The sequence below is a fragment of the Herpailurus yagouaroundi genome, unplaced genomic scaffold (assembly GCF_014898765.1).
Source record: "Herpailurus yagouaroundi ecotype Mexico unplaced genomic scaffold, PumYag 164, whole genome shotgun sequence".
In the NCBI taxonomy this organism is placed as follows: domain Eukaryota; kingdom Metazoa; phylum Chordata; class Mammalia; order Carnivora; family Felidae; genus Herpailurus; species Herpailurus yagouaroundi.
In genome coordinates this window covers 12,685,608-12,708,273 of record NW_024412405.1, presented here as the reverse complement: position 1 = coordinate 12,708,273, position 22,666 = coordinate 12,685,608, and the positions used below count along the sequence as shown (strand labels likewise).

Sequence of the window (22,666 nt, the reverse complement as noted above, 5' to 3'; positions counted from 1 at the left end):
TGACCTCAAGGGAGGGGAGAAGGGCAGGAGACTGAGTCCAATAACCAATGACCAATTATTTAATCGAGCATGCCCACATAATGGGGCCTCCATAAACACCCTAAATAAAAGGGTTCCAAGAGCTTCTGGGTCGGTGAACACATAGAGGTGTCAGGAGTGTGATGTGCCCAGAGAGGGTATGGAAGCTCTGTATCCTTTTCCCACACATTGCCCTATGTGTCGCTTCCATTTGACCGTTCCTGAATTATATCCTTTTTAATTAGCCAGTTATAACAAGTATTTTCCTGAGTACTGTGAGCATTTCCAGCAAATTATCTAACCCAAGGAAGGGGTCATGGGAACCCCAGATTTACAGCTGGCCAGTCAGATGTGTAGGTGACAAACTAGGACTTCAGACCAGCGTCTGAAATGGGGGCTGTCTCACGGGACTGAACCCTCAACCTCTGGGTCCTGTACTAACTCTAGGTAGTTAGTGCCCAAATTGTTTAATGTGGGGGGCAGTGGGGAAACCCACACATTTATTGTCAGAAATGTTGTGAGTACAGGAAATAGTTCTTCACAGCAGAAGGGAAAAAAAACAAGGAAAAGGTTTCAGGGTTCTTTCTGAACTGCTCTTCAACAATAAAGAAAGCAGAGAGAAATAAGAGTACTTTGTAAGACTGATTCTTTGATATAGCTGTTGCCTATGTCATCAATCTAGAAAACATACAAGGAATTCCAAAAGTGCATAAGGGTAAATTTATGTGGCATATAGGACTGCCAACGAGTGCACATCTTAGGATTCCATAAACACACTCTCATCACAGAGACTCTGTAAAGACAGAACGAACTTGAGAGAGAAGAGAAAGCCTACCAGCAGGCAACCAGCTCCATGTAGTCGCTCTGCTTGGGTTTACAGGTCACATCTACCTCAGTCCCCAGGACACGGGTTTTTCCTTGGCAGAGAAACAGATGTTTATTGAAATGCATCCTAAGATAAAGCCTCTGATTGTTCACTGACATTGGAGAAAATGTAAAGTACTCCTTTATCCAACATTCCAGGACTGAGATAACAATAAAACACACACACACACTTACACAAATACACAGCCATACATACATCACACACAAACATACACATATCCAAACCTTACACACATATAAAATGAGGGTAAGGAGGAAAACTAGCCTCATGCAACAGAAAGGCTAGAATTTACTCTCCATCTATTAAGATACAGATGTATTTCCCGTAGACATGAATACACTGGGTTTGGAAACTCTAGGAGTACCCCTGCTTATATTTTGCTGGGACTCCTTTTGTTAGCAAAGAGCGGATATAGAGAATATGTAGATTCAAATCAAGGTTACTTGAGGATGCAGCTGCCAGACTGGAATTTTTCCTTCATCAGAATGCACCAGAGAGTCCTTACAAAGACAAGCTTGATCTGCTTTATGAACAGGCTATTTCACAAGGAAACAAATTTACAAATATACTTAACTCTACACTCAAACCTTAACCCTTAACTCTGAATCTTTACCAATATATGCTTTATAAGACTCTCATTCAGCAATTTATGGAGGACAGTCTACATATTCTATCTTAAAAATGTAGTTTATGTTTCTCTCTCTAAATTCGTTTTATTTTTACTAAATTGCAATTGAACTGACAGCTGGAGAAGAATTTTGCCTCTGTAATGGACACAGAGTGGTACCAAAATAAAGGCTAGTATATAGAAGAACATAAAATATAATAAAGGCAGTATCACAAGTCAGTGAGTAAGGAATGAATGAATTCAACAAACAAGATTGGGGGAAATGAGTGTTGGGGACAAGGAGAGAATCAAATTAGGGCCTCAACTAAATTATATATCCAAATAAACTGTGAAGCAACAAAGCAGGAGTTGGCAAACTGTAAATGACCAGCTACTAAATATTACAGGTTTCTGTCACAACTATTCAACCATGCCAGTGTGACAGCATTATGAACAAATAAGTATGGCTATGCCAATAAAACTTTATTTACAAAAACAGGTGACAGGACCTTTGGATGAAAAAGCCAAATAGTAAACAAACAAATAATTCCAAAAGAAAATAGTGGGAATATCTGATCTAGGGAAGAATTTCTAAGCATAAAAGCAATGGGAAAAATCATAGAGGAAAGATGATTATGCTTATCACATACATTCAAACTTTTGTTAGTAAAACAAGTATATAAAGAAAGTAATCAAAAGGCAAATGACAAAATGGAAAAATATTTGAAATAAATATGAAAAGGCCACCTGGGTGACTCAGTCAGTAAGTGTCCAACTCTTGATTTTGGTTTAGGTCATGATCTCACCTTTCATGAGATCGAGCCCCATGTGGGACTCTGTGCTATCAAAGCAGAGCCTCCTTGGGATTCTCTTGCCTCTCTCTCTCTGTCCCTCCCCTACTCGTGCTCTCTCTCTCTCCCTCTCTCAAAATAAATAAACATTCAAAAAAATAAAATTAAATAAATATGACAAAGGATTTGGAGCTTGAAAATTATCTCTTTGGGGTGCCCGGTGGCTCAGGTGGTTAAGCATCCGACTTCAGCTCAGGTCATGATCTCGTGATTCGTGAGTTTGAGCCCCACATTGAGCTCTGTGCTGACAGCTCAGAGCCTGGAGCCTGCTTCGGATTCTGTGTCTCCCTCTCTCTCTCTGCCCCTCCCCCACTCACACTCTTTCTCTCAGTCTCTCAAAAATGAATTAATGTGGAAAAAAAAAAGAAGAAAGAAAATTATCCTTTGTCTCGCAAATTGGCAAAAATGATGCTGGCATTTTTATGAAATGACTAATATTCACTGCTCTTGGAATGTAAATGGAATCAATCATCAAGCAATAAAAGAATATGCCTTAAAGGGACTTTTAAAAATTCATTCTTGCCTTAGTAAGTTCATGTTCATGAACTATCTAGCCTATGAAAATATTCAAGATCCGTAGAAAGATTTTTGGGTGAAGATGTCCTCTATAATTTTAATGTATAATAACCTAAATGCCTAATAACAGAGAAGCATTCAAATAAATTCTAGAATATACATGGCAGTAGAATATTATGCACATACTAGCATTTTAGTGGAACATTATGGGCCATAAGAAAATTTTAAAAAGGCGTCAGGAATGGCACCTGGCTGGCTCCATTGGTGGAACATGCAACTCTGGATCTTGGGGCTAAGTTTGAGCCCCACCTTGGGTGTAGAGATTACTTAAAAATAAAACCTTTCTTTAACAGAAAGCCATAAGAAATGATTTATGAAATATGCCATTTTTATATTTGCATAAGCAGAGAAAAATATTAGAAAACACACTTCATGTTCAGCAGTAATTATCTCTCGGCTATGGGATTATGGGTGATTTTTATTTTCCTCTTTATTCTTCTCTATAGTCTCTTAAGTTGCCTCTAATAATTATATATTCTAAGTATGAAAGACAATGCTACTTTTACAAAGCAAGAGAATTGTTGCTTCTCACTAAATCTGTGAGAGAAACATAAATCAGCTACTTGGAATATCTAAAAAGTGAGACTTGAGCGAAGCAACAACAGCTTTCCTCATCTGTTTCTACTCAGTATTTCTGCTGCTTTCCTCTTTAATATCTAAGAAACAGCTACCAGCTCTAAAAGGGTGAAGACCTCCCGGAACAGACACATTCCAGCCCCCAGAACGGTTCAGAATTCCCCTGGGATATCTGAGAATGCCTGTGGTCATGCCTCCAACAGTTGAGGCAAAATGAGTGCTAATTTGAATCCCCATACAACCATGTTATTGACCTAAGTCTACCTACTGCAATCTAAGGCGGTTTTTCTGTTCATAAATAACTCTGTCAATAGCTTAAGAAATAAAGAGCAATAAGGAAGGCAGACTGCTTGAAGTCACAAGGAGAGAAAACAAATGTTCTTGTCTTCAACTTTTAAAAATCTCAAAAGAATCTTTCTGGAGGGCAATCTGGCTAACTATGTATCAAAATCCTTTAAAAAGCAAAAGCTTCTGCACTGCAAAGGAAACAATCAACAAAACTAAAAGGCAACCAACGGAATGGGAAAAGATATTTGCAAATGACTATCGGACAAAGGGCTAGTATCCAAAATCTATAAAGAACTCACCAAACTCCACACCCAAAAAACAAATAATCCAGTGAAGAAATGGGCAGAAGACATGAATAGACACTTCTCTAAAAAAGACATCCAGATGGCCAACAGGCACATGAAAAGATGCTCAATGTCACTCCTCATCAGGAAAATACAAATCAAAACCACACTCAGATACCACCTCATGCCAGTCAGAGTGGCTAAAATGAACAAATCAGGAGACTATAGATGCTGGAGAGGATGCAGAGAAAACGGGAACCCTACTGCACTGTTGGTGGGAATGCAAACTGGTGGAGCGACTCTGGAAAACAGTATGGAGGTTCCTCAAAAAATTAAAAATAGATCTATCCTATGACCCAGCAATAGCACTGCTAGGAATTTACCCAAGGGATACAGGAATGTTGATGTGTAGGGCCACTTGTACCCCAATGTTTATAGCAGCACTTTCAACAACAGCCAAATTATGGAAAGAGCCTAAATGTCCATCAACTGATGAATGGATAAAGAAGTTGTGGTTTATATATACAATGGAATACTATTTAGCAATGAGAAAGAATGAAATCTGGCCTTTTGTAGCAACGTGGATGGAACCGGAGAGTGTTATGCTAAGTGAAATAAGTCATGCAGAGAAAGACAGATACCATATGTTTTTACTCTTATGTGGATCCTGAGAAACTTAACAGAAGACCATGGGGGAGGGGAAGGGGGTAAAAAAACTTAGGGAGGGAGGCAAACCATAAGAGACTCTTAAAAACTGAGAATAAACTGAGGGTTGATGGGGGTGGGAAGGAGGGGAGGGTTGGTGATGGGCATTGAGGAGGGCACCTGTTGGGATGAACACTGGGTGTTGTATGGAAACCAATTTGACAATAAATTTCATACTAAAAAAAAAAAGCAAATACGCTTTTGCCTAACTCTTCCAGGTCTAGAAATCTGTGCTAAGAAGACAATTTGACAAATGTCTAAAGCATATATGCAAGGATGTTTATCACAGCATTTATTGTTGGCACAAAAATAGAACAGTGAAACAGTGGATATAGGTTAAACAAAATGTCACATCCTGCAATGTGAATGTGTGTGTCCTCTCAAAATGCGTATGCAGAGGCCTAATTCCCAATGGGATGGAAGGTGGCGGTGAGGCCTTTAGGATGGGATTATTAGGTCATGAGGGTAGAGCACTCATGAAGCCCCCTTTAACCAGGAAGAGACTATAGTGCTCTTATAAAAGAGACCCCACAGAGATCCACTGCCCCTCTTCCGTATGAGGTTACATCGAGAAGACTGCCCTCAAGGAGCCAGGAAGCGGGCCCTCACCAGATACTGAATATGCAGGTGCCTGAATCTTGGACTTCTCAGCCTCCAAAACTGGGAGACATAAATATTTATTATTTACAAGACACCCAGTCTATGGCATTTTGTGATGGCAGCCTGAGATGAACTCAGACACATCCATACAATGAAATGCCACCAATAAGATTGAGACATAAATGTATACTTATTAACATGTATACTTATTAACATGTTAATAATACATTTATTAACATAAATGTATACTTATTAACTCCACATATACTGTGGAGACTATTTAAAGCTAGTTATAGACTACATAACAAAATAACATGCTTATTATATGTATATATTAGCTTGGACTGCCATAACAAAATACCATAGACCAGGTGGCTTACACAACAGAAATTTATTTTCTCACAGTTCTGGAGGCTAAAGTCCTAGGTTAGGGTGCCAGCAAGGTCAGTGCCTGGTAAAGAGTCTTGTCTTGCAGCAGACAAGCTGCCTTCCTGCTATGTGCTCACACGGTGAGGGAGTTAGGGCTCTCTTACTCCTCCCGTAAGGCCACAGCCTTATCAAATTAAGCCCTCACCTTTATGACTTCATTTAACTTAATATTTCCTAAAGACCCTCATCTCCAGATTCATCACATTGGGGGTCAGGGCTTTGACATATGGATTTTGGGAGTCCAAATGAATCCAGAGAAACTCACAACAATTATATTTTCCTATGAACAATGCTGTACTTGGATGAAATTCTGGAAGGTTTTGCCTCAAAATGTTTAAATTGGTGGGTTACGTCTATGTACCGAACACAGCATGCTTGGTTTCTACAATAAATGTTAATTACCTGTTTAAAATTTCATAAATATTAATAAGATAGTACATTTTAATAAAGCATTGGGGGAAAGGTACAGTAGTCTTTCAGGCTGGTCTCACTGCCTGTGCTCACAGAAAGCAGCATCAACAGAGCAGGGCAATCTCAAGACACAGGAAATGGATCCAGGAATCAGAGCAGACAGTTCCTTGAAAACACCTCCAATTTACTAATGTGATCTAAATAGGCAACAAAGCCCACAGGGCATCATTAGGAAGGATATTCGAAATAAAATGGAAAACACAGCCTACCCAAAGCCACACTGCAGCGATCGGACTCAGAACCAAGGCAGTGTTCCAGAAGGCAGCCACGCAGGTTTCTGCTTTCTTACACCTCAAGACAGTTCTCACAATGCAAGAAAAAAATTATGAGGGAACACCTAAAATAAGCAAGATCCAGTCTGTACTTTCCCCACTGCCTCAAGCTGACAGGTATCAGACCATGTTTCACTTGTCACCTGTGGCAGATTCACCAGTTCTCTCCCCTTACCTCTGCCCTCCCCCCCACCCATCCCCCACCTCGAAACAGACACACAGACATGCACAAGGAGGACTGCAGGCTCTTAGGAGCACACATCACCCTCAACTCCTTTCTCTGTGCACAGTACACATGACAAATCAGAGGATTTTCATAGCCAGTAGGCGTTTTCTGTTAGGAAGGACTGGTTAGCCTGGGAAGACCACAGCGGTCTGGTGAAATTCTGTACCATTATAAAGGCTGAGAACATGTTGAAGACATGTAGCAAATCTTATAATAAAAGAACCATGGGAAACTTCACACCTTTAAGGAGGTAAGAAAAAAATTAAATATTAATTTACAATGGGTAAAATTGTCACTTATTATCCAGTCATGTCACAAAAGAAATCGAAGACAGGAAGTTTGTTTTCTCCCCTTGTGGCTTCCAGCAGTTTGCCTTCATGGCCACTCTCTAGGAGGCTGCTGACAGGATCCTAGCTGCTGTCGCGGTTATAACTGAGCGATTTCTTCCACTTCACTAGTAACTGGCAAAAAGAGAGCATGGTACAGAATAATCCCACGGCTCCTCCGTTCTTCCACAGACGTGTTAAGAGAATATTATATTGGGGCATCTGGGTGGCTCAGTCGGTTAAACATCTGACTTAGGCTCAGGTCATGATCTCGCAGTTTGTGGGTTCGAGCCCCGCGTCTGGCTCTGTGCTGACAGCTCAGAGCCTGGAGCCTGTTTCCGATTCTTTGTCTCCTTCTCTCTCTGCCCCTCCCCCACTTGTGCTCTATCTCTATCAAAAATAAATAAATGTAAAAAAAATTTTTTTAAGAGAATATTATATTATAATAAGTTATTGAGTAAAACAGGTCAAGTTCTAGCCATAAGACTGTGCCCATCACAAACCCTCACAGACAGGTGTATTGTGTCACCTCACACTGCCCCTTGTCACAGAAGGGGCCTGGGCTGAGCTAGGCCTTCATGTCCTCGGACAGTGCCCTTGTGCCTTCTGTCGGCCTCTCCCTGATGGGGACGTGAGCTTCCTCGTCACTTCTGTACACTCAGCGCTCAGCACAAAGGAGCATTCAAGGTTGTGTCTGGAATGAGCTGAACTAATCCATTCAATTACTTAGAAAAGGAGGACGTTAGGAAAAATCTATATTCAGGTATAGAGACTGCCCCAACTCAGTCTTGGCCCTCCACTGTGGTAGGATTACTAGTCAAAATTTAAGGGTGGTACGGTCGAAATTCAGTCCCCAGAGGCCAGATGAGCCACTTCCCAGTGTCCTACCCACCATGGGGCTGATTCATGCCTTTTAGATATAAAAAGAGCCTTTCTGTACAAGATCACACAGCTGCAGCCTTGCAAAGTTAAAGTCTGCACTAGAGACATCTGATTTTTGCTTCAGAGCCAACTTTAATGATGATAAAAATGCTTTTTCTTCACCACAAAGTTCTCTATTAGCTTATTACACTCTGCCTGTTGTAAAAGGATTTAAAGTGATTTATATAAATACATATAAAATAAGACAAAAAGTATTTAATAAGCACGTGAGAAAGAGCCGATGGTGATAAAACAGTCATATAGGAAAATAAGGAGCAAAGTTTAAGGGCAAAAAAAAAAAATCATTTTGAAAGAGCCTATGTATAGGTCACAGGTTCGGGACTAAGCTTTCTTTTACCAGGCAACTGAAGAGGTGGCTGAGATCAGTTACATGAATCTTAATGTACATAAAATACGAAGTTCCTCAGGAAGAGCACAACCATTCGGAGTATGGACAGAAGAAATTTACTTCACAATTTACCTCATGAAAAGAATGCTAAAAAATAGAAATCATTATGCTAATAGCCAACAATTAGCACTAACTTATATATAAAACACTGTCCTAAGGGCTCTAGACATACTCACTCATTTAATAATCCCATGAGGTAAGAATTACGATTATCTGCATTTCATTAAATGCAGATTTATTTCATTATTCATTACTAGTGAAAATGAGGAACCGAGCAGTTAAGTAAATTGCCCGAGGTCACCAGCTAGCAAATGTGGACTGGGGATTCAGGCCCTGCAGGCTGGCTCCAGAGTCGGCACTCTTCACTACCACACCAGTGCCTCCACCTCATCCAAAATCAACTGAGCAATGCCCTCAACAAAACCCTTGTAGTAGACGTCACTTTCGTAAGGATGTTTCTTATGCTGCCCTTCTGTTAGGCCAAGAGAAAAACACAAAGCTTTGCTCTGTAGCAGCAATTCCACTGAGGCCAGAATGAGGCAATCCATCCATGTGGGTTTCTGACACATGGGCAGATATCTGGAAGATGTAGAGTCTCTCGAAGAATGGGTGGCCTCAAGCCCTTCTGGCTAATCCTCATGAACATTATTACTTCTCCTCCACAAGATCTGGTGTGCAGTGAGCGGCCAGGATGGGGGTTATACGTGAGAAGCAGGTGAAATCCAGCTCTGACCTGCTGACAGTTCAGGCACAGCCACAGGCTGGACAAGTCTCCTGAGCTGAAGGAAGAATAGACACCCTACTAAGGCTGAGGAGCCAACAGGCACACATCTGCCTGAAGAGCAAGTCCGCCCTGCCCTTGCCCGGAGGGGGCTCAAAGGAACACCATCGGGCAGGGCTCCCCTAAGAAAGGGTTTGGCTGGCTCAGAGCAAAGGAGGAAAATGCCCTCACATGCCTGTGTCATAGGACGGGTCTCAACAGGGATGGTCTGGGTACTGCCCAAAGACAGTGTCATCAACTGTCAGTCGTGACCACAGCAAACCCATGGAATGTTCGGCTTTGAACCACAGAATTTCTTTATGTGGCTTCAGGACATGAGGGTTGAAAAGTATCACTCTAGGGCAGATTACTGAAAAAGAGCCAGTTATTGTTTGGGGGACACTACAAAAATTTTTGATAAAAGACGTTGGCTTTAGGATAAGTGATCATAACCTGACTTCTCAACAGCTTCTCCAAGCTCAAGTTCAGGACCATTAAAAACATTTCATTAGAATTCACTCATTAAGTAAGCACCCAACTACAAATCAGACACTGTTCTTGCTGTTGGGGCAGAACAGCAAATAAAACAGACAAAAATCCCAGCTATCAGAAAGCTTATTCTTTTTTTTTTTTAATATTTATTTATTTTGGGGAGAGCACAAGTGGGAAAGGGGCAGAGAGAGGGGGACAGAGGATCCAAAGTGGGTCATCGAGCAGAGAGCCCGATGTGAGCTCAAACTCACAAACTGAGAGATCATAACCTGAGGCAAAGTTAGATGTGCAAATGACTGAGTCAGCCAGGTCCCCCCAAAAATTTATTCTTCTTGTAAGTCTGATAAGCAACACTTACTGCTAACTACTCTTACTATACTTGACTAACAGTGTCAGGTGGAGATAAATAATGAAGAGACCATGGCAGAGAATCAGAGGAGGGTGCCCTGCAGGGGCTACAAGATTATACTGGTGGCCAAGGAAGCCTCACTTAGAAGGGGAAATCAGAGCGAGCCCTGCAGGAGGCCAGGGATGGACCGGGCAAATGCCTGGCTGGAGAGGTCTAGGAGAGAACAGCAAGGCATCCTGAAAAGCCAGCGGGAAGTGTGGAATGAGGAGAGAGTGAGAAGAAAATGGGGGTCTCCAGGGGGCAGCAGGTGGGTAGGGGCAGAACCCGAGGCCACAGGAAGGATTCTGGATCTGCCTCTGAGTAGAGGAGCGACCACTGGACCTTCCTTTTCAAAGGAGCACTGTCGGCCGACTGAGGAGAGGCCACGGGGTCAAGGACAAAAGCAGGGAGAGCAGTTTGGAGGGAGAGGGTGCATCTTTCTACCCACAGCACCTCAGCCGCACACATGCACAGCCACGCCTTTCTCGGTCTGCAGGTACAGGCGACCGTGGCAGGCAGGAGCACCTGACCCAACACACAGGAGCAGTGCTTCACAATCCAGCCCCCGAGTGCCGACAGAGCCCCCGGCTGGTTATTGCTCCCTCGTGCAACCAAGGAAAAAGGAAAACAAGCAGAGTCTCTTGAAGATGGCTTAACCCAAGACAAGTCAGCGGGACCGAAGCGAGGAGAAGCAGGCGGAATGGGGGAGGTGGGGCCCTTACTGGCCAAGCAGTCCCAGGGCTGTCGGGGTTGGGGATTACAGCTCATGGAGCAGACTCTGTAATGGGCCAGTCCTTCCAATCTCGAATCCCAGTTGTTCTCCAACGCATATTCCAAAATACATTAGGGTTTAAAATATTTAACAGTTAATACATCCACTTTCAGTTCCATGCCCACACATAATACTGCCTTCCAAAATGCATATGATGCCCAAATGATGCCCTCCTGCCCTTCCTCCCAAGGGCTTTGAGAGCTAATGTCACATAAGACCCTCTACAAGATGCGAGGCTGGGCGACCTGATCTGATCCCGGGGTGCAAATGGCCTGCCGGCACCCCCTCCCCGCGTCAGATGGCAGCCTAACGACCAGGAACAGCTTTGGGGTTTCCACGCACCTCACCCTCGCCTTACTGAGTGGCTGCTGGCCAGACACACACACACAGAGACTCCCACGTGTGTTATTCTCACTCGTTTCAACAAAAAACTGTGATAAGAACAGAAGGGAAAATGGCAAGGCCTCCTGAGGGTGGAGGAGACCAGCATGCAGCCTCCTCATGAGCCTGGTATTTGTGAGAAGGCCCCAGAGAGGCACACCCATCTGTGACCTGTCACCTCCTCATGCGTTGTACCCGGGAGGAAAGAACACCGAAGTGTCACCTAAGCTTCCTGTTAACTCTCAAGAGCCTTCACCCAAAGACAGTATAAATAGTCAGATTTAAAATAATAAAACTGTAAACATTTCTCTCGCACCCATTAGTTTTCTTTCAAGCTCCCTTTCAATGTCTCCCAGAATGGAAGGACCAACCACAGGCCATTAGTAAGAAAATTTCGCCAGGGAAAAGACTAAGATGTAAAGGAACTGAATAATTCACTATCACTGGTAGAGGGTTCAATATACAGTGCCCTAAATACACACTTTGCCACGCGTTATTTCTGAGACTACACCGAGAACGTGTAAGCTCATAAAGCTAACTTAGAAAACTAATCTGTAATCAATTACCGTACTCCAGCTTCTCTCTCTGTATGCATTTAAGCTCTGATGAATGCAGGGCATTCTCGCACATACAAACAGGCACCTCATAATTAAACTTAAGGCCACTTAATTACCCATTTACACACCCAGGCTACAGATACACAAGCACACTGAAGTAAATAAATACATTTGCTTTATAAGTAAAGACAAGTTTATTCTAACACCACCAAACTCCTTGTTAATTAAGCAAGACAGCATTTACCAGACAGGAGGAGATCAATAATTCTGAGTCTTCTTTTGTCCAATTGTATGCTGTATATTCAAGGGCATTATTCTCTCCTTGCTGTTTGCACATATAAGCACAGTTTCTTTCAAACACGGTGCGGATGCCTTTAAACAGAATTACACTAGTCGTGCAACCCATCCCCAAGGTGTAGATGTTCAGATTTCTAGCAATCTCTACTCCATCTCGACATCATCTTCCTTGGCTCTTCTGAGCAGGCTCCCACTGTACCATCCTCATGACAGGCAGTTGCCGGCACCAGAACAGAAGGGAAGCTCCGAGCTGTTGCACTAGAATCTGCTCCTGCCCAACTGCCTGACAAAAAAAAAAAAAAAAAAAAAAAAAAAAAAAAAACCAGGCTCCGAGTGTCAAACAGGAGGGGTGGTGCAAAAACCAGATGACACACCTCGGATGCACCAAAATCTTTAAGGTATCGTTTTTTCCAGTAGATTGCTTCCCTGTTAATACCAAAGAACAAATAAGCAGGAGATTTACATGTGGTTACTGGGAAACTGCCGGCTCCTGTGATTTGCTTAGGATTGTTCGGAATCTCAGAACCTGCCCAAAATGAAAAAAATGGTGCCAGACAGCCACCCTGCTGCAGATGCTGCTGGAAGGCACAAAGAATGTTCATCTGCTGCAAGGAATCACTCTCCCAGAATGCTTAGCCCAGCATCTATATTAGCAAACATCTCTTTCCTTGACCTAAATATGCTGTTTGTTTAATCCTGCATCCGTGAGGAACAGAGAAGCAAAAGGAAAAAAAAAAAAAAAAAAAAGCCCAAAAATGAGAGAAATCACTAAGATGACTGCTGCTATGGAAACATGTGTAAGCCCACTTCAAACAACCTTTTGCATGTGTGGGTAACAGCTTGCTGACAGCAAATCACAAGGGAACACAAAATTGCTGTGTCAATCTTGACTTCTGCCCACTTCCACTCTGCTAGAGAGAGGACTAGCAACTTTGCACTGCTTAATACGATTCTCCCATCTCTGGTACCCAAAGACGCAAATGAGAACGTGCATAGAGTCACCTGATCGGGCTGGACATACACCTTCTGAAGCAGCACTCTAATATGCGACGGTACATACACACGGAAGTCCCACAGTCAACAGGGCTATTATCTGGGGTGCATAAATTAATCCAGGTCCCTGCACTGCAGAATGAACTGGCTAACACTATACTACCGTATGTGTGTCTTCGGCGATGGCGAATAGGGAAACTTGTCACTGATAAAATACTAAATTGACCCTTGCATTCCCCTTCTGAAAACTGAAAAGTAAATTATGTAAAAAGACTGTGATGAACTCACAGGAAAACCCCTCCCACCTACAATATGTATCTAGAAAAAAGTTACTGCTCTTTTAAGATCTGTTCTGAATTCTTCCTTATTTCACAAGGCAACAGATGGTTTTCATTTTCTATCTACAGATTTCAAAGTTAGAGTGAATTATAATGACTGAGTACCTACTGGTTGGTAACAGAGACCAGTGTAATGTAATAAAAGCAGATCTTTAGAGAATACTATGTGGTCACATAATCTCAAAATTTCTGTTTTTTATGGTTAGTTTACCTATTAGACCTCACAGATAAGCAAAAATCTAGGCTTCTTCTTTCTCCTGCATTTTTATGCAAACTTTCTCGAACAGCCACAGAGATCAAAGGAGTAAAGATACTGGCCACATGAAAAAAAAACAAAAACAAAACACCAGAGTAACTATACGTGGTCTAGAGCATTCAGCTTCAGAATTGCAATTCTGTTAAAACAGAGCTACCATGTTCAAGATTACACCCAAGTCCTGACATCAGAACAGCCAAGTCTTCATGTGACATCACAATGCTGGCAGATAAATAACATGAAAACTCATCTACACAGAAACTGAATATTGTGGACTATAAAACCCCAAATTACCTATCTTGAGAATTCCAAATGCTCACCATCAATCTTAACTTCTATACTGCAAGGAAAACAATTTAAAAAATAAAGTGAATATAAATAAAGTGAATATAAATAAAGATGATACCTAGAAATTTAAAATTAATTTATTATTGTTACTACCTATTTTAGACATCCTGGGTGCAGAAGCCAGGGAATATTATTTGAGATACAAAAGATTATGCTTGAACTTTACAAAGGATTATAAATGATAACCAAGCAAATTTTAAAGCTGCTGGTATGTTCTATTTGAATTACTTTAAAAACTCCTAAGTTAATATTTAAAACAAGGGGACAAAATGGAACAACTTCCCAACAATCATTCAGAGGAAAAAGAAATATTTCTTAGGGACCAACTAACAGGCATTTAAGCAACTTGTATTAATTTTAAATATTAATCATTTTCCACCCAACAAAATCAGTGGGCAAGAAAAACAACAGAAAATATTTAGAGCAAAGGGTTCGACAAGGCTAAAAATGAGTTTCATGCTGATAGAAACATGACAAAATGAATCATTCAAATGTGATGTTGGTTTCACTGATTTTTCTGCATCAGAATGATCTTGGATTAGTCTCAAAGGATAATTACCATGAATTCCATCAGAGGACACAGAGATGGTGGCAACCAGTTCAGCCACCTATGGAGTATGCGTTTCAACTTGGAGATCACATTTGCTCTCTCGTCTTTAAATGTGACTTCTAATTTTCACAATTCCCAAGACTGAAAGTCTGCCCCTGACTCCGTCTCGAGCCCCAAGCCCATGTCTTCCTCCCCTGCTGACAATGACACCTGACTCTCCTAGCACCACCTCACCCTTAGACGTTCCAAATCAATCATCTTTTAGTATGACACCCTGGGATGGTATGTCGGCACAATGACAGATTTTTAAGCCATAGGAAGGAATGAAGTAGTGATTTAGGCTACAATATGGATGAACCTGGAAAATGTTATGCAGAGTGAAAAAAGCCAGTCACAAAAGACCTCCTATCGTAGGCTTCTATTTAAATGAAATGTCTAGAAGAGGCGAATCCGTAGAGAATGAAAGTAGATGAGTGGGTGCCAGGGAATGGGGAGTGATTGCTAATGGGCACAGAACTTCTTTTAGGAGAAAAAAAAAAATGTTCAGATATTGGACAGTGTTTCTAACATATACACTGTCTGCAAATATACTAAAAACCACTGGATTGAACACTTTATACAGGTGAGTTCTATGGTTTGTGAATGTAATAAAGAGCCTGACTCCACTATTGGTCTTTTACTACCAACAGCTTTAAGTCTCCCTGCTCTTTTCCCCCTTCTGTCCCACATCTGGACAAACTTGAAAGGAGGTTCCAGGTGGCTCCTTCCTGTGGTCCCAGCAGGAAGTTCAAACCCCTCAGGAACCCTCACCCTGGCCCCACCCGCTAACCGCCACAAAAACCCCAAACCAGGCTCAGGACCTGCTTGGGAGCTGCCCTGCTCTCCTCAGAGAGCTCATTACATGAGTAATAAACCTCTTGACACCCTTCTCCTGAGTGCGGTGTCATTAGTGTCAACATCCAAAGCAAATTTGGGGTGTGAGGGGGCCGGGGGAGGGTCCATCCTCTTTCTGTGGAATGGCCCCAACAGTGACATATATCTCAATAAAGCTGTTACTAAAAATAGGAGAGGGGAGGGAGATAACATCTACTCTGCCCACCCTGGAAGGTTGTCAAGTTCAAATAAAATAATAGGTGAGAACTCAACCAAGAAATTGCTGTAAACATGTCAGTAACTATTGTTTTATACTGCACAAAAGACTTACTATGTAGCTCGAAACAGCCACCTGTTTCCCTTTTCTTGTTCCCTGATACTCCCTTTCTGTCTTTGAGTCATATTTTACGGATATAAAGAATTTGTAGTTTGAATTTATTAGATCTTAAATTCTCGTATGCCTGAGTTTTGTGTAAGAAGTGCTTGTATTTTTAGAAGAACTATCTCACTGTATAACGGGGAAGAAAAAACTTTAATCTGGGGCAAACGTGGAGGAGACCACCATTTATCGAGCATGTGGTATATACTAGGCCCTATGCTAGACACACTACTTTGATTATACTGTTGAATATAAAATGAATAAGGAGTAATAGGCCAACTTATATAAGGTTTCTTTGTTCAGCAGAATTCACTGCAATGAGAAATGTAGTATGGACTGTCAGGGATGAAGATTACCTCTTCTTATGGACTTGGCCACTGTAATGAATTTACAACTTCGGAATGTTGCTCTGGCCCGAATACAGGGAATACAGGAATACAGAAGCCAGGGACCAGGGAGTGCCTGGGGCTGCCCTCCGCGTGTGCATTTTTTTCCTTCTTTTTTTTTTTAATTTGAGAGAGAGAAAGAGCAAGCGTGCATGGGGGAGAGGGACAGAGGGAGGGAGAGAGAGAGAGAGAAAGAGAGAAAGAGATAGAGAATCTGAAGCAGAATCCACACTCAGTGCAGAGCCCTATGCAGGGCTCGCTCGATCCCCTGACTCTGGGATCATGACCTGAGCCATAATCAAGAGTCAGCTGCTCACTAACTGAACTACCCAGGGGCCCCAGGGGGTGCATTTTAACCTAGGAAAGGAGCTCCAGCCTGTACAAACCACCAGGAAACCTGTACAAACAGTAAGTTCGGGTAAGACGTGCTGCCCCACTCGGCAATCACAGCTAATCTCAGCCATTTGGCCACAGAGACCACAGCAAGCAAGTCTCAAGCTCTGAGCCCCCACCCGAAAGAATATCCATCTAGAACTGCTGTTCCCATGTGCAAGCCTCTCCTTGCCAACAGCCTTTGTGTTTGAAATACGTTCTAAAGGTCGGGTTAGTTTGACAAGTAGATTTACTTCATACTCTCTCAGAAAACTGTGCATAAAGAAGAATTTTAAATAACACCAAAAACATCAGGAACTACAAGCTAGAATTAATATCATATCTCAAACAGATAGAAGTCTTCTACCTCGGTCAGACCTTGGGCCCTACCTTACGAGGAGACCAGGAAGGGAGGGAAATTCTGTCCATTCTGCAGTGGCTAAAATGAAGATCTCATGTAATGATAATACATCACACTCTATCTAACTGCCATTACAGTGGCCAAGTCCATAAGAAGAGGTAATCTTCATCCCTGACAGTCCATACTACATTTCTCATTGCAGTGAATTCTGCTGAACAAAGAAACCTTATATAAGTTGGCCTATTACTCCTTATTCATTTTATATTCAACAGTATAATCAAAGTTAAGTAGTGTGTCTAGCATAGGGCCTAGTATATACCACATGCTCGATAAATGGTGGTCTCCTCCACGTTTGCCCCAGATTAAAGTTTTTTCTTCCCCATTATACAGTGAGATAGTTCTTCTAAAAATACAAGCACTTCTTACACAAAACTCAGGCATACGAGAATTTAAGATCTAATAAATTCAAACTACAAATTCTTTATATCCGTAAAATATGACTCAAAGACAGAAAGGGAGTATCAGGGAACAAGAAAAGGGAGTTAAGATAGTGAAGAAGAAGTGGAGGTTTTAGCAATGATCATTAGAAAAAGTTTGTTGTTTTTTTAAGTAAGGGAAATCAAGGAAGTTTTATTACATAAGGACCTTTTTAAAAATAAGGAAAAGGTGAACTCTCCGACCATTGTGTATTTCAGGAACATAAACCTCAAAATTGTGGGAAAGAAGGTAGACTTACAGCATATCTAAATTTATCCATCATTTATCATCCCCACCTCCAAAACACACAGAAGTGCCACCATCAGTCACCGTGGGATGAACAAAGACGGCAGGTGGGCCTCACGGCCAATGGCACAGACAGGAGTTTTAGACCCTCAAAGAGCTCAGTGAAACAAACTAATTTTGGTAAAAATGTATCTCTAAAGTCATACCCACACAAAATATTTGAACAAGCCTGCTGCTAACAGTGGTAATTAAATGTTCCCAAAAGCAGACAACACAAAGTTACACATGTGTCTCCATGTTGGCGCTAGAATATTAGACTATTAGGAAGGTGACAGGTCCCTGTGGGGTGCTCTGAACATAGAGTGACAAAGTAGGAGTGGACGCAACCAGACTGGCTCTCCAGAACAGAGGGCAGTGGTCCTCCAGAGATGAGCAGACTCTCTTAAAAGAAATTAGAGGGGTGCCTGGGTGGCTCAGTCGGCTGAGCATCCAACTTCAGCTCAGGTCATGACCTCGTGGCTCGTGAGTTCAAGCCCCACGTCGGGCTCTGTGCTGACAGCTTAGAGCCTGGGGCCTGCTTCAGATTCTGTGTCTCCCTCTCTCTCTGACCCTTCCGCACTCATGCTCTGTCTCTCTCAAAAACATAAACAAACATTTTTTTAAAAAATTAGAGAATCTTCCTTTTCAGTACTGGCAGGAGACTGAGTTAAACAGATTTTAAAATAAAACAGAACTCCTAAAGGAAGAAAAGGTGGGGTTAAGAAGACCAACTTACTTTGCTAGTAGGAATATAAAATGAATATAAAATAGCCACTGTGAAATAGAGTATGGTGATTCCTCACAAAATTAAATGAAGAATTACCATATGACCCAGCCATTACACTTCTCAGTAAATGTCCAACAGGGCTAAAAGCAGAGGTCTGAGGAGGTATTTGCACACCCATGTCCATAGTGGCATCACTCAAATAATCAAGAGATGGAAACAACCTAAGTGTCCATCTACAAATGAATAGACAGAATGTGGTATATATATATATACATATATACAATGGGATATTATTCAGTCTTCAAAAGGAAGGACATTCTGGGGCGCCTGGGTGGCTCCAGTCAAGCGTCCGACTATTGGTTTTCGCTCAGGTCACGATCTCATGGTTTCATGGGCTCTGTGCTGGCAGGGTGGAGCCTGCTAGGGATTCTCTCTCTCTCTCTCTCTCTCTCTCTCTCTGCCCCTCCTCTGCTCACTCTGTCTCTCTCAAAACTAAATTAATTAATTAAAAAGGGGCGCCTGGGTGGCTCAGTCAGTTAAGTGTCCAACTTCGGCTCAGGTCATGATCTCACGGTTTGTGGGTTCGAGCCCCGCGTCGGGCTCTGTGTTGACAGCTCAGAGCCTGGAGCCTGATTCAGATTCTGTGTCTCCCTCTCTCTCTGCCCCTCCCCCACTCGCGTGCTGTCTCTCTTTCTATCAAAAATAAATAAACATACATACGTACATACATACATAAATAAAAGTAAGGACATTCTTACACATGCTACAATATGGATGAAACTTGAGGACATTATGCTCAGTGAAATAAGCCAGACACAAAAGAACAAATACCGTACAACGGTGCTTAAATGGCACAGCTAGAATAGATACTTTCCTGGAGACAGAAAATGGAATGGTGGTTACCAGGGGCTGGAAAGAAGGAGGAATGAGGAATTACTGATTAAAAGGTATAGTTTCAGTTTTAGATGACGAAAAAGGTCTGGAGATAGATGGTGGAAATGGATGGTTGAACAACACTGTGCATGTACTTAATGCCACTGAACTGAGTATTTAAAAATCGTTAAAATGGTAAATTTTATTTTATATATATATATATATATATATTTTTTTTTTTTTTTACTGTTATAAAAAAAAAAAAAAGTGTCTAGTACTTACTAGACACTGCATTCCTATAACTTCCAGGACCAAGTGAAATGACAGAAAACCAGGAGGGTACCAGTCTCTCCCCATGTCTGACCCTGGCCCTCACAAAAGGCAGAGGAGTCCAAGGAATAGGCTTCATAATATTTATATTCTAATTATTTCCTCATTCCATTTGCTTATGAACCTCTTAGAAAAACCTTCCAGCTAGGAACCAGCACAGAAACAAGAGAGCCGAGACTTAAAATCCCGATTCATAGACAACTTCTACATGTTTCACAGAGAACTACGAAATGGAGAACCAACACAGCTGAGGGTTCTGATTTATTTATCCCTCGGCTCAGGCAGCTTCAGGCAAAGTCAAAACTTCAATGACCATTATGGGAGGTTATGAAGCAAAATCATAGTTGGCGAGGGAGCTCAGTTCTCTGAAGAAAAAGCAGTAAGTCCGTAAGTGTTGATCCTGTCAAATATGAGAAGCTGCCAGCAGAGCTCACCTATTTGCAAAGCTTTCTATCCCCACTGAAACCACAGGGGGGCTGGGGGGGGAGCCTCCCTAGAGGGGGACCGATGATGGAACAGATCGTAATGAATGCAATAAGCACCAACGTCCAACTGTAAATGAAATACTGAGTGAAAAACAAGGAAGCTGAGCAAACTCAAAATGGAATAATGAAATCAGAACTCGCAGTGACCTCCTCCTGGCCTCTACCAGCCTCTTCCAAGGAAATTCTATTTTAGGTAAACATCTGAAAAGATCACTTAGCGGCAAGGTGCACTGAATGTAAACGACGGAAAAGATACACAGCATAGTTTATGTACAAAGGCACTCGGGAAACAGCTTGTGTGCTTCAAATACAGAGTTACGGTTGTGGGAAAGTTGTTCTTATATGCGAAGAGAGAGACTAAAATTCAGAATCTACGCACCTCAACTCCTCGTATCTCACATTTTAGCAGCTGAGTACGTCTTTTGCTGTCGTGTCAATATAGAAATACTGCCTCAAACATAATTAAAAACTTCTTGAGGGGTAAAAAGGAAAACATAAACAGGCAATCTGAATTTATCATTTTTAAAACTAATATAGTCAGATTTTCAGTTAGATTAATCAAAAGGTAAATAATGAGAAATGAAGATACTGCAATGGTTACATTCCCAAATTATAGGAAGGAAAACGCAACTTTTCAAAATATTCCTTGGCTTTGAAAAAACAGAGTAAACAGACTCAAAATAAAATACATACTCCTTTGTCAAGGCTTCTGGTCAAGTCAGAAGGAACTAGACATATGCTATATCCCTGCTCATAAGGTTCAGGAAGCTCTATTCTCTGAGCCCTTGTGAGTTTTTTATTTCTTTTTGCAAAGACACAAAATTCAGGACTTTATATGATTTATATATAGCCTATGGTTGGGCTATACTTAACTGTAACTGTGTTTTAAAAGAATGGTACTTTGGGGGACACCTGGGCAGCTCAGTCAGTTGAGCATCTGACTGCTGATTTTGACTCAGGTCATGATCTCATGGTTCATGAGATCGAGCCCCATGTCAGGCTCTGCTCTGACACCACAGAGCCTGGTTGGGATTCTCTCTCTTCCTCTCTCTCTGCCCCCCGCCCCCAGTCTCTCTCCTCTCTCTTAAAATAAATAAATAAATACATACATACATACATACATACATACTTTAAAAAAAAAAAAAAGAATGTTACTTCGAATAAACATTTCCTGATGTGTAAGTGAATTTCACTCAGTCAGAGACGTGAGAAACTTTCCAGGAAAACACTCTTCACCTGAGACTTGGACAGATCACAGATACTGCATCCCTCCATGCCAACTAAAAATAGGACCTAAATAAGATATACAATTGAGCAATAAGTAAATGAAAAGTCATCAGAGAAGTATAAATCAAAACCATCATATAGCACTTCGTATCTACTAGGATAGCTAAAAAAAATAATTATAAGTGTTGGTGAGGATATGGACAAATTGGATTCCTCATACACTGTCGGTGGGAATGTAAAATAGGGCAGCTACTTTAGAAAACAATCTGGCAATTCCTCACTCAAATACAGAGTTACCATATGAACCAACAATTCTACTCCTAGCTATATACCCAAGAGAGTTGAAAATATATGTCCATACAAAAGCTCGTACATGGATGTTCTTAACAGTATCATTCATGATAGCCCCAAAGCAGAAACAACCCAAACGTCATCAACTGATGAATGATATATAAAATGTGGTATATCCATGCAACAGATTATTGTCCAGTAATAAAAAGGAATGAAGTACTGACACATGCTACAACGTAGACGAACCTTGAAAACATCATGTTAAGTGAAAGAAGCCAGTCACAAAGGATCACATATTATATGATTCTGTTAGTATGAAATGTCCAGAACAGGCAAATCTTCAGAGACAAAAAATAGATCAGTGGTTGCCTTGGGCTAGGGGAACGGGTAAGGTGGAACAGGAAGGTAACAGCTGAGGGGTACAGGGCTTCATTTGGGGGTAACAGAAGCGTTCTAAAATTAATTATAGTGGTAGATACACAACACTGTGAGTATACTGAAAACCACTGGATTGTACACTTTAAATGGGTGAACTGTATATAGTATGTGAATCGTATCTTGATAAAGCTGTTTAAAAAAACACAGGACCTATCACGCACACCTATAAAAAGCTGAATTTATCTAGAAAGCACTCTATCCTTAACACTGTTATCTTTCCAAAACATATCACTATCCCCAACACAGTGAATTCCCAAAAGTACAGAAGATAAAGGTAAGATGATTTCTTCAGCAAGCAAGCTATCTATCTGCTTTATATTCACAGTGCATGCAAGGGAAACCTTTTGTCTGCTCTATAACTTTGGCTCGTACATTTTGTTAGGCAAGGTCTGGGTCTGGGTTGAGCCATCTATCCCAATTCATTTATCCCAAAAATAAAGACATTTCATTTATAGATCTTTTCCCACAAATTTTTCATCTCTGCTTTAACCACAAGGCTCTCAAAATCCAAGGGGGAAAAAACTGCATGGAGAGAAAAAGAGGAAGGAGGAAAAGAGATTCTTAACAGGGGATCTGAAATTTTAT

The 22,666-nt window shown here is 41.5% G+C and overlaps 1 protein-coding gene across 15 annotated transcripts in view; it reads right to left on the bottom strand.

Annotated features, from left to right (window-relative positions):
- DOCK9 (dedicator of cytokinesis 9) overlaps nt 1–22,666 on the bottom strand; it is a 290,375-nt gene that overhangs the window by 209,458 nt on the left and 58,251 nt on the right. For 8 of the 15 annotated variants that reach the window (XM_040487178.1, XM_040487182.1, XM_040487185.1 and 5 more), the window contains exon 1: nt 12,040–12,359. The exons of 5 other annotated variants lie outside the window; for them this stretch is intronic. In XM_040487178.1, coding sequence (XP_040343112.1) covers nt 12,040–12,201 — 162 coding nt within the window. In that variant the 5' untranslated portion in view covers nt 12,202–12,359. Of the gene's footprint in view, nt 1–12,039; nt 12,362–22,666 lie in introns of those variants that run through there. 2 more of the 15 variants (XM_040487191.1, XM_040487179.1) reach the window with 2 other exon arrangements.